Source organism: Hyla sarda, chromosome 3, assembly GCF_029499605.1.
Source record: "Hyla sarda isolate aHylSar1 chromosome 3, aHylSar1.hap1, whole genome shotgun sequence".
Classification (NCBI taxonomy): domain Eukaryota; kingdom Metazoa; phylum Chordata; class Amphibia; order Anura; family Hylidae; genus Hyla; species Hyla sarda.
The window spans coordinates 404,501,070-404,514,471 of NC_079191.1; the positions used below are offsets into that span (position 1 = coordinate 404,501,070).

General features: G+C 43.1%; 1 protein-coding gene across 2 annotated transcripts in view; it reads right to left on the reverse strand.

Moving 5' to 3' along the window:
* The window catches only part of CAMKMT (calmodulin-lysine N-methyltransferase), a 502,992-nt gene that overhangs the window by 138,288 nt on the left and 351,302 nt on the right, over positions 1-13,402 (reverse strand). For both annotated transcript variants that reach the window (XM_056568123.1, XM_056568124.1), the window contains exons 4-6: positions 11,808-11,868; positions 10,513-10,567; positions 6,673-6,736 (exon numbers count right to left, since the gene is read on the reverse strand). In XM_056568123.1, the coding sequence (XP_056424098.1) occupies positions 6,673-6,736; positions 10,513-10,567; positions 11,808-11,868 (180 nt within the window). The remainder of the gene's footprint in view (positions 1-6,672; positions 6,737-10,512; positions 10,568-11,807; positions 11,869-13,402) is intronic.

Below are 13,402 nucleotides of genomic sequence, written 5' to 3' on the forward strand. Positions count from 1 at the left end.
CCACAAGTGTAGGATCTGCTCCCCCAATATATATGCACAAATGCATTAGGGGTTGAGCACCTCCTGCCATTTGAGGCCATGTCTTTGTTGTTTTTGTTGTTAAAATTTATACTAATGCGCCTGTATCATCACTATAGGTAGCATTAATTTGCACCTGTTAGGGCAACAACATATCAGCCAACTTGGGTGGGGCTTATAGCCTTTCTCCCACCTCCCATTGTATGTGTGCCCAGCCACACTGGAGGTAACCCGGGAGCAGTCTGTGAGCTGGACTTAATGCTGCAGTAATTGCCCACTGGCCCCTCACGCACATGTAGGTTAGTGTTAGGTCTGACGCTACTTAATAAACCTTGGCATTGGTGTGCGGGCTCAATTATGTCCTTCATCTAAGGATATACTGGCAATTGTCTCAATTTTATCATCAGTTTTGAGGGTTAGCCAATGTCATTGTTTACATCTGCCACAGTAGTGCACCTAAATTCCTGTATTGTAGTATTCTATTCTAAATCCACTCCTTTTTATCTGGTGTAGGATGCCATTGTGGTACTTGTGGTCTGCTGCAGGAATCCTCCATTGTATGCATTTTATGCTGGGGATCGTCCTTAGCAACAGACCACAAGTGTAGGATCTGCTCCCCAATATATATGCACAACTGCTATTTGAGGCCACATCTTTGTTGTTTTTGTTCTTCAAAGATATAGGCCAAAAAATCCTCCTGTTTTTTTCCTTCAATGAGAGGGCACAAGTGTTACGTGAACTACCTAGTCTATATATATATATATATATATATATATATATATATATATATATATTATTTTTTCTCTTTTTCCCTTTTCGAATACCTTCAATCATTAAAGGCGTTATCCACCATAAGGTGATTTTAGTACTTACCTGCGAGACAGTCAGAGCTGGTGCAAGGATTTTTGTCATCCTCTGAGGCTCCGTTCTTTGACACGCTTACATGCCCCCTTACTACTGCGGTGACACACTACATACACCCGCCCCATGAGGTAGAGGTTTGTTTGAGGCGTGTGCGATGTCAGGATGCTGGATGGACCTGCCTGTCTGGCCTCAGAGGTGGCACTGCGCTCCTCCAGCAGTCTGAAGAATGCAGATTATTATGGTACCAGGGGGGGGGAGGGGTGACTGCGGTGCTGGCTGGGCGGGTGCTTCGGATGAGCGGCAGGGGTTGTGGATGCTGGCTGGCTAATGACTTTCTTCAAGAGGGCAGAGCGGCTGCCCATTTTTCCTATAGGCAGAACCGGCCCTGCAGACAGTAATGGACATGCTTAGGAAGGATCTATGCTGGTCTTGGGGCTAAATGGCTGTGTTGTGAGATTACCATGATACTGTAGATATCTTAAGTGAAATGGCTATTTCCTGGAGTTCGTTCTTTGTTTGTAAGTGTGAGGTCACTTTTCTCCCTCCCACATATCAGCCACCCCACCCATTGAAACACATCTGTGATCCCTTCAATGCAATAGACCAATGTTTTCTGACCAGGGTGCCTACAGCTGTTGCAAAATTTGAATTCCTGCAGAATGATATCCCTCAAAGACAGACTCCCTCTAAAATACCTGACTAGTGATGTAATGTCTCTGGCTGCACTGCAACCTTGGAAAACCTGAGACAACACTCATTTTGTATGCGGTTAAAAATAAACCTTGAGGCAAAAATCATAGTAGAATTACGAGACCACCATGAAACACAGGTACAGACACTATAATATGAACTACATTAACTTTGCAACCCCTGTAGCTTAGTCAAATAAATAATAAATCCCGGAATATTCCTTTAATATGTAGTGACGCCCTCCATATATTCTTAAATGGGCACTTTCATAAAAAAATGTTTTTGCTATTACACTCCTTAAGGTAAATACAAATTTTGTTTAATGTAGTTTGTTTAACCCCTTAAGGACCACGGGTGTACGGGTACGCCCTGACGTCCTGGTACTTAAAGCGTACATGTCATAGTGCAAAAAAAAGAAAAAGTAATATGTTACTCAGGACCCAATCCTGATCATGTGCATATAATTTTTATGTGTCTCGGACCTATATATCCAGAGATATAAGCATTTATCTGCTGGTGAGTTACTTTTTCATTCTGCAGGCTGGAGGGGGCGTGTCAGTCTGTCTCCCTCACAGGAGCAAGCCTGGGCAGTCAGCCAATCAGTACTCTCTACTCTGTAACCCTTTCCTCTCTGGTTTTATGCTGTGTCATTTGTCAGAGGAAGATACTTGGAGCTTGCCTGCAGTAATCAGAAGACATTATGGTGAATTCAGAACAGGATAAAATGTATAAATATAAGAAGAGATCTTTATAAAATTAGTGCAAGGATTTTTTAGATAAAAGTACAGCATTTTTATGAATATATGTTCTATCTGTTTTATCTTCTCCTAGTAAAGCTGGATACTAATCAGCATAGCTGTCACTATGTATGTCATTCATCTTTCACAGACTCCAGAATGTCTGATCAACTTCTTGGTCATTCAGGAGTCCGAGAAAGCTTTGACTATTTCAGCATGCTGGGAGTTGTAGTTTAGTAACAACTGAAGCTGCAATGTTTGTAAATAACTGTGTTAGAGCAGTGTTGCCTCCAGCTGTTTTAAAACTACAGCTCCCAGCATGTCCACACATCCTTTATCTGTAGTTTTGCATACACAATAGAAATCTCCTATACTGGATAAAGGTATGCTTTACGGACAGTATGCTGTAAAATCTAGACTAGTCTGTCTGGCTAAAAGACAGGCGACCCCTAGAGGTGGCTATTTTGAGCTTGAATTTCAAGTGAAAATTTTTATTTTTTTTAACAGGTGTATATTGTGAAATGTCATATTATTATGAGTCCTGCAATATATGAAAAGTTTTTAACAATAACAGTGCCTCTTTAAGGACCAAGGGCGTACCTGTATGCCTGTGGGAATTCCGGTCCCTGCCACTCGCCGGATAGGGACCGGACCGGGATGCCTGCTGAAATCATTCAGCAGGCACCCCAAGCAAACCCCTGGGTGGTTCCTGAGATAGCCCCATTCATCCTTACCCAGCAGGAGTGAGGTGGCACGGGTGCCACCTCACGATCACGTGATTGATCAGTCGAAATGACCGACCAATCACTACCCTGCTGGCCGATGATCAGAGCGGCAATCGGGGCAGTGACGGGGGTCTTCTACCTTTGCCTGACCCGGACGGGGTCCCCTAAGGAGCAGCGGAGGCGGACAGGAGCAGCAGGAGCTGTGGCAGCAGCGGAAGTGGTGCCGGCGATGCAGGTGGCAGGATACAGCAGGAGCTGAGGCCTGTTCACCTCCTGCTGTTGCTTAGCAACAACTCTCAGTATGCACAGCCAAAGGGCATACTGGGAGTTATAGTTTTGCAACAGCTGGAGTTTCAACTACAACTCCCAGCATGCCCCTTAGTTGTCTGTACATGCTGCGTGTTGAAGCATGCACAGACTATGAAAAAGTGTGCCTCCAGCTGTTGCAAAACTACAACTATCAGTATGCCCTTCGGCTGTCAATGCATGCTGAGAGTTGCAGTTTTGCAACAGCTGAAGGCACGCTGGTTGTGAAACAGAGTTTGTGTCCTAACTATGCGTTTCGCAACCAGTGTGCCTCCAGCTGTTGCAAAAATACAACTCCCAGCATGCACTGAGAGACCGTACATGCTGGGAGCCACACTGGTTGCAAAACACTGAGTTAAGTAAACTCTCAGTGTTTCACAACCAATGTTCCTCCAGCTGTTGCATAACTACAACTCCCAGCATTTACAACAAGTTTTCTGCTGCAAGTCTGAGATGCGTAAATTTTCCACCGCAGCTCAAACTCCCAGCAAGAAACTCACTGTAAGCTGCCGCCCATGTGAATGTACCCTAAAAACACTACACTACACTTACACAAAACAGGAAGTAAAAAATTACATATACACACACCCCTACACAGTCCCCCCGTCTAGTACGGCACTGTTTCCAAAACGGAGTCTCCAGTTGTTGAAAAACAACAACTCCCAGTATTGCCGGACAGCCACTGACTGTCAAGGCATGCTGGGAGTTTCGCAATAGCTGGAGGCACCCTGTTTGGGAAACACTGCCGTAGGGTATTTTGGTGGCGGATGCAAATCCCAATTTAGGCCTCAAATGCATATGGCACTCTCTCGCTTTGGAGCCCTGTCGTTTTTCAAGGCAACAGTAAAGTGCCACATATGGGGTATTTCCGTACTCGGGAGAAATTGCGTTTTGGGGGTCTCTTTTTCCTTTTACCCCTTATGAAAAGGTAAAGTTGGGTCTACACCAGCATGTTAGTGTAAATTTATTTTCTTTTTTTACACTACCATGCTGGTGTTGCCCCCTACTTTAAAATTTCACAAGCGGTAAAAGGAAAAAAAAGACCCCCAAAAATTGTAACGCAATTTCCCCTGAATACGGAAATACCCCATATGTGGACGCAAAGTGCTCTGCGGGTGCACAACAGGGCTCAGAATTGAGAGCGCACCATATACATTTGAGGTCTAAATTGGGGATTTGCACAGGGTTGGCTGAATTTATAGTGGTTCTGACATAAATGCAAAACAATAAATACCCACATGTGACCCCATTTTGGAAACTGCACACCTCACTGAATGTAACAAGGGGTATAGTGAGCCTTAGCACCCCACAGGTGTTTGACAAATGTTCGTTAAAGTTGGATGTGAATTATTTATTTATTTTTTTTAACTAAAATGCTGGTGTTGCCCTACATTTTTCATTTTCACAAGGTAAAATAGGAAAGAAGCCCCCCCAAATTTGTAGCCCCATTTCTTCGGAGTATGGAAATACCCCATATGTGGATGCAAAGTGCTCTGCAGGTGAACTACAATGCTCAGAAAAGAAGGAGCGCCGTTGGGCTTTTGGAGAGAGAATGTGTCCGAAATTGAAGGCCATGTGTGTATACAAAGCCCCATGGTGCCAGAACAGTGGGCCCCCCCACATGTGACCCCATTTTGGAAACTACACCCCTCACAGAATGTAGTAAGGGGTACAGTGAGCATTTATGCCCCACAGGTGTCTGACAGATTTTTGGAACAGCCCTCTGTTCCAAAGATCTGTCAAATGCCAGTGGGGTGTAAATGCTCACTGCACCCCTTACTAAAATCTGAGGGGTGTAGTTTCCAAAATGGGGTCACATGTGGGGGGGTTCACTGTTCTGGTACCACAGGGGCACCATGACCCCCGACTTCTATTCCAACCAAATTCTCTCTCCAAAAGCTCAATGGCGCTCCTTCTCTTCTGAGCATTATTGTTCGCCCAGAGAGCACTTTACGTCCACATATATGGTATTTCCATACTCAGAAGTAAAAATGAAATGTGAAAATGAAAATGAAAACTTTGGGGTAACACCAGCATTTTAGTGAAAAAAATCTACATTTTCATTTTCATGTCCAAATCAAATTAGCGGAAATTTGTCAAACACCTGTGCGGTGTAAAGGCTCACTGTACCCCTTTTTACGTTCCTTGAGGGGTGTAGTTTCCAAAATTGAATGCCATGTAGGTTTTTTTGCTGTTCTGGCACCATAGGGGTTTCCTAAATGCGACATGCCCCCCAAAAACCATTTCAGCAAAATATGCTTTCCAAAAGCCAAATGTGACTCCTTCTCTTCTGAGCATTGTAGTGCACCCGCAGAGCACTTGATGTCAACACATGGGGTATTTCCATACTTTAAGGAGATGGGGTTTCAAATGTAAAATTTGTAGAAAAACCTGCATTTTAGTGAAAAAAAAAATCATTTACACATCCAACTTTAACGAAAAGTCGTCAAACACCTGTGGGGTGCTAAGGCTCACGGTACCCCTTGTTACGTTCCTTGAGGGGTGTAGTTTCCAAAATAGTATGTCATGTTGGATTTTTTTTTTGCTGTTCTGGCACTATAGGGGCTTCCTAAATGCCTAAAACCATTTCAGAAAAACTCACTCTCCAAAATCCCATTGTCACTCCATCCCTTCTGAGCCTTTTACCCCTTATAAAAATTCAAAAACTGGGTCTACAAGGACATGAGAGTGTAAAAAAATAATGATTTTGAATTTTCTCCTTTACTTTGCTGCTATTCCTGTGAAACACCTAAAGGGTTAACACACTTTCTTAATGTCATTTTTTATACTTTGAGGGGTGCAGTTTTTATAATGGGGTCATTTATGGGGTATTTCTATGAAGGCCCTTCAAATCCACTTCAAAACTGAGCTGGTCCCAGAAAAATTCAGATTTTGAAAATTTTGTCGAAAATTGCTGCTATACTTTGAAGCCCTGTAATGTCTTCAAAAAGTAAAAACATGTCGACTTTAAGATGCCAACATAAAGTAGATATATTGTATATGTGAATCAATATATAATTTATTTGGTATGTCTATTTTCCTTACAAGCAGAGAGCTTCAAAGTTAAAAAAAAAAAAAAAGCTAAATTTTGTGAAGCAGAGTGGGGGAAGTTCTCCCCCGTATGGCTTCAGATGATGTCACACCTGCTGGGGAACACCCTTTCCCAGTCTGTGAATCTGAAAGACTGAGCAGAAAATACAGAGCAATATCAAGGTAGGAAAAAAAATTAAAAAAAAATAAAGGCAGGGGGTGGTTTATCATGATGGGGGCAGTGAACTGGGGGGATTATAACATTTAGCAAGATCATGACAGGTACTCTTTAATAAGGATACTTGTAACAGCCTTTTCGTTACCATCCGTCAGGAGAACTTCTTTTGCTTCCGCAGAAATTGCAACCTATAGGGAAGAAGCAGAAGGGGAAATGGAGTGAGGAAACACTGGCTGCGTGGAAGTAGACCCAGGAGTGACAAGCATTCAGTATCATGCTTCTTCCACTATTTCTCTGTAACAATCTTCAATCTTTTTCATTTTATGTCTGCATTATTTTAATCATTCAATCAAATCAGTCAATACTTTTATCTTTCCATTTGCGGGAGTCTCTATCTTGCTATCATTCTGTTCAGTAATTGCATTGTGACAACGGATGATGGTATTCCGAGAGGCTTTCATTTGCGGGTTCTGTTTATCTAGTAGAACCATCATACCAGGCCTGTCATTCTGCCTTTCAGCCTCTTTCTGTCTGGCTGCCTGGTGCCCTTCATATAACTTTGCATTGCAAGCTGATGGCTTTGTGAGGGTAATTTTTTGTGTGAGCTTGACATCCTCGCACATTGGGCTGTAACCTCAACACATTGTATAAATGCGACAGGTTTGTCAAATGCCAATCAGTGTAACAATATGCCTTTATTTGTCGAGACATAGAAACTTGTCTAATGCACAGGGCTGCAACATAATACACTGCTCAAAAAAATAAAGGGAACACCAAGATAACCAACACATCCTAGATTTGAATGAATGAACTAATCGCATGACATACTTTCGTCTTTACGTAGTTGAATGTGCTGACAACAAAATTACACAAAAATTATCAATGGAAATCAAATTTATCAACCCCTGGAGGTCTGGATATGAAATAACACTCAAAATCAAAGTGGAAAACCACAATACATGCTAATGCAACTTTGATGTAATGTCCTTAAAACAAGTCAAAATGAGTGTCAGTAGTGTGTGTGGCCTCCACGTGCCGTATGACCTCCCTACAACGCCTGGGCATGCTCCTGATGAGGTGGTGGATGGTCTCCTGATGGATGTCCTCCCAGACCTGGACTAAAGCATCCGCCAACTCCTGGACAGTCTGTGGTGCAATGTGGCGTTGGTGGATGGAGCGAGACATGATGTCCCAGATGTGCACAATCAGATTCAGGTCTGGGAAACAGATGGGCCAGTCCATAACATCAATGCCTTCCTCTTGCAGGAACTGCTGACACACTCCAGCCACATGAGTTCTAGCATTGTCTTGCATCAGGAGGAACCCAAGGCCAACCGCACCAGCATATGGTCTCACAAGGGGTCTGAGGATCTCATCTCGGTACCTAATGGCAGTCAGGCTACCTCTGGCAAGCACATGGAGGGCTGTGCGGCCCCCAAAGAAATGCCAACCCACACAATTACTAACCCATCACCAAACCAGTCATGATAGTGGATGTTGCAGTCAGCAGAACGTTCTCCACGGTGTTTCCAGACTCTGTCACCTCTGTCCCATGTGCTCAGTGTGAACCTGCTTTCATCTGTATAGAACACAGAGCACCAGCCACATGAGTTCTAGCATTGTCTTGCATCAGGAGGAACCCAAGGCCAACCGCACCAGCATATGGTCTCACAAGGGGTCTGAGGATCTCATCTCGGTACCTAATGGCAGTCAGGCTACCTCTAGTAAGCACATGGAGGGCTGTGCAGCCCCCAAAAGAAATGCCATCCCACACCATTACTGACCCACCACCAAACCAGTCATGCAGGAGGATGTTGCAGGCAGCAGAACGTTCTTGACGGCATCTCCAGACTCTGTCACCTCTGTCATATGTGCTCAGTGTGAACCTGCTTTCATCTGTGAATTCAGGTAGAAGACAGACATGGTCGCATATCTACAATCTTGCACAATGATCTAATTGCTTCTCAGCATAATTTAAAAAACTAACAGGTTGTTAGTATATACGCTTTGATCAAAAAGTACAAAGCCGACTCGCCACGTCAAGGCCACCTATTTAGAGTGGATCCCTAACGTCCCTAGCATAAAATGGTGTAGCACTGGGCGGCGACCACCACCGTCGCGACACCAGTGCCCACAGGGGGAACGGGGGAACGATCCACTGGCAGAGTGGCCCCAATGCCACTCAAACCAGTCCATGGGTCGCACCTCCCCGCAGACACGGCGCCACGGCAGCAACAGACGCCGCACAGCACCACACCAGTGTGAACAGGGTGCTACAGCTCACTTACCATGCTCTCCCAGTCAGACTGGGAGGCTGCTAGGAAAGAAATGGCCCATGTGTAGCTAACTACTACTTATATAGGGTTGGGCTGAGGGGGTGGGGAAGAGTGCAGACACATGTTCAAACACTGTTGCTGCCGTGGCGCCGTGTCTGCGGGGAGGTGCGACCCATGGACTGGTTTGAGTGGCATTGGGGCCGCTCTGGCAGTGGGTCGTTCCCCCTGTGGGCATTGGTGTCGCGGCGGTGGTGGTCGCCGCCCAGTGCTACACCATTTTATGCTAGGGACGTTATGGACCCACTCTAAATAGGTGGCCTTGACGTGGCGAGTGGACTTTGTACTTTTTGATCAAAACATATATACTAACAACCTGTTAGTTTTTGAAATTATGCTGAGAAGCAATTAGATCATTGTGCAAGATTGTGGATGTGCGACCATGTCTGTCTTCTACCTGAATTCACATTTTGCTTTCATCTGTGAAGAGCACAGGGCGCCAGTGGCAAATTTGCCAATCTTGGTGTTCTCTGGCAAATGCCAAATGTCCTGCACGGTGTTGGGCCCTCATACCACCCTCATGGAGTTTGTTTCTGATCATTTGAGTGGACATATGCACATTTGTGGCCTGCTGGAGGTCATTTTGCAGGGCTCTGGCAGTGCTCCTCCTTGCATAAAGGCGGAGATAGGGGTCCTGCTGCTGAGTTGTTGCCCTCCTACGGCCTCCTCCACGACTCCTGATGTACTGGCCTGTCACCTGGTAGCACCTCCATGCTCTGGACACTACGCTGACAGACACCGCAAACCTTCTTGTCACAGCTCGCATTGATGTGCCATCCTGGATGAGCTGCACTACCTGAGCCACGTGTGTGGGTTGTAGACTCCGTCTCATGCTACTACTAGAGTGAAAGCACCGCCAGCATTCAAAAGTGACCAAAACATTAGCCAGGAAGCATAGGAACTGAGAAGTGGTCTGTGGTCACCACATGTCGAACCACTCCTTTATTGAGGTGTCTTGCTAATTGCCTATAATTTCCACCTGTTTTCTGTTCCATTTGCACAACAGCATGTGAAATTGATTGTCAATCAGTGTTGCTTCCTGAGTGGACAGTGTGATTTCACAGAAGTGTGATTTTACTTGTGAGTTATATTGTGTTGTTTAAGTGTTCCCTTTATTTTTTTGAGCAGTGTATCTTCTGAATACATGACTTGCGAACCGAAGAATGGTCACTGACTCTCCTGAATGGCCGATCTAATTCAAAAGAATCTAATTACCGAGCGGCTCTGGATCATGTTTGTTGGTGTAATAATGACAGCAAAACATTAGCTGCTATATCATGGCGCTCCAACTGTGATTTGCCAGGCTATTCCTGTATTTTAGCAAATGGGACTATAATCTGGGGAGGGAAAAAAGAAAGCTTCAACTATGGCAAGACGTAACATATTGTGGACTGGAATGTCACAACAAGAGATATCGACTACTCTCAAGGAAAAAACGTTTCTCCTCTCCGAGGCAACTATAAAATCAATACGGAACGAAAAGCGAGGCAGCCTAGGAAGATCTCTCAAGACTGCAGCTTGACTGCAGCTGAGGCTGTTGACAGTTCTCTGACCCAGCGGTTGGTGGCAGTGGAACTGTTTCCCCTTTTGTTCCACTCTGTGAATGGAATTGGAATTGAGAAAAAACCTACCATGAGACCAGCCAAGCATGTCATGCCACCCCCTAGCTCACACACAGCAAGGTCCCTGCAAAACAGAAAAGAAACCATACAAATAAGAAGAAAATGGGCAGACATATATATGTTACAAGAACAAGCTGCCATCTGCAGAGGAGGAAGAAGAAGAAGAAAAACACACACAAAAAAATAAAAAATAAAAAGTTGCCAGGAAGTTGTAGGGACACTACCAGGCGACCTCATGGCGTTTTGCGTTTTAAAAATAATTATGATAAAGAAAAGTCACAAAGCAGGCAGAGCCGTGGGGGTCCCCTCATTAGTGTTTGCTGCGACATTACCACCGCTGAGCGAAAAAATCAGAGACTCTTTTTTTTTTTTTTCTGTTCTTTTTCCCTTTCTCCTTTGTCAATAGTATTCTCTATTAAAACTGAAACTTGCTAAAGTAGCGAAATGTAATTGTTAGCACAAAATTGCATGATTAATCCTCTCTCTCTCTCTGTCTTCTTCCTGCAAACAACGCAGAACTTTTGAAACAGTATAAAAAAATGTACAAAAAAAAGAAAAAAAAAGAAAAAAAAAGGAAAATCGTTCACCTCGTTTGTGACTTATTTTTAATTGTTATTTATTTACTTATTTAAATTATTTATTATTTATTTATTTTATTTTTTATGCATTTATTTATTTACATATTTTTGTATTTATTTATTTATTTTTGTATTTATTTATTTTAAATACATTTCAAATTTACTACCTCAAGGCAACTTTGTATTTCGGCCAAGCAAGATCATGTTACCATAAAGAACTGTGTGACTTTACAAAAGAAACCTGGCCAGCATCTCCCCAATGGTTAGGACTACGTCGGGCCTATTAAAATCAAATTGCTTCAGGGCTGGCACGGCACCAGGTATTAAAAGTAAGAAAATACACAGTCTGCTGATATGACCATTGCCAGCAGACACAGCTAAATGATACGGTATTTTTTATTGCATAATGCTCAATAGTTCTAATGACAGAAAAGAGTTGCCGAAATGCCTGTTATTCTCCCTGACCTTCACAATACGCATTGATTGACTGAAGACTCACTTTTGTTTCCCAAAAAATCAAAGTGAAATAAAATGCCTCAAGTGGAAATCAGAATTCTTTGACGTACAGCAAAGCTTGCTGTGCAATATTAGTACCTACAGGCAGTTTAGCATGCCTTGTCAGCAGCAACACCTTGTCACCTTGTACTTTTCCCCCCATACATCATAACCAATCTAATAGAAAGGAGACATTACTACCAAGGTACATGCATGCACTTTATTCTTCACCTGAACAAGTCTTTGTGTTTGAGACAATAGTAGGCCAATACCTCTTCGGAGGGCCAGATACCTACAGAAAAAGAGAGATTAAAAAATGAATGAATAAATAAATAAATAAAAATGGCATAATATATTCATATTCAAGAATGAACAGATCCAGTCTCGAATAGTACTCTCACAGGCAATTACAGACATAGACACAATGTTAGTTTCAGTCACTTCATGTTCTCTCTTTAAAAGGAATGCATTGTCAGAAAATTGCATGTTATTTAAATCAGGGTTTATTATTGTTACAGATTTTTCCCCGAATATTCTGGAGCTGTTACTCTTTATATATTTTTATGTGACTAGTATCATTTAAGAAAAAATCTTAAAACATTTAAAGTGGTTATCCACCATAAAGTGATTTTAGTATGTACCTGGCAGACAGTAATGGACATGCTTAGGAAGGATCTTCACTTGTCTTGGGGCTAAATGGCTATTTTGTGAGATTACCATGACACTGTGTCTAGCTTTTTTCAAACTGGTATTTGCTGTTTGAGTTTTCTTCTTTGCCTACAAATCCCATAATTAAATGTTTCTCCCTCCCATACATCAGCCACCTCACCCATTGAAATATAAATGATCTGCATCCATTCAAAAGACCTGTGGTTTTCAATCAGGGTGCCTACAGCTTACACAGTTACATAGTTCATAAGCTGAAAACAACCAGAGTCCACCAAGTTCAACCTATATCCCTAATGAGTGCCTACTGAGTTGATCCAGAGGAAGGCTAAAAACCCTCATACTAGAGGTAAAAATTCCTTCCGAATAAATCTCTGCATCAACGTTCTGTCCCTATAAATCTAGTATCCATAACCTGTAAGGTAATTACTCTCCAAAAAATGCATCCAGACCCCTTTTTTACTCTTTCACAGTGTTCACCATGACCACCTCCTCCGGGAGAGAATTCCACAGTCTCACTGCTCTTACAGTAAAGAACCCCGGTCTTTGCTGGTGTAGAAACCTTCTTTCCTCTAGACGTAGTGGATGCCCCCTTGTTATAGATACAGTCCTGTGTATAAATAGATCATGGGAGAGATCTCTGTACGGCCCACTGATATATTTATACATAGTTATTAGGTATTTTCTTCCCCGTGTGCATTACCTTACAATTATCAGTGTTGGACCTCATCTGCCACTTCCCAGTCCAAACCTCCAACCTATCCAGATCCATTTGTAACAGTGCACTGTCCTCTATAGTGTTTGCCGCTTTACAGAGTTTATCATCTGCAAAGATTGCTACTTTACTATTCAACCACTCTACAAGGTCATTAATGAATATATTAAATAGAACAGGACCCAAGACTGACCCCTGAGGTACCCCACTAGTAACAGTCACCCAATCAGAATAAGTACCATTAATAACTGTTGCATTAGTTGCAGATTGATCTCTCTCCCTCCACCCACCTATTGAAACAGACAGGCTCCCTGCCATCACCTGACTAGTGATGTCAGGTCTTGGCCGCATTGCAGCCCGGGAAAAATCTGAGACAACCGTCATTTTGTATGCTGTGAAAAACCTGGGCCAACGTTTTCACTCTATTGTACTGCTCTAGAACTTG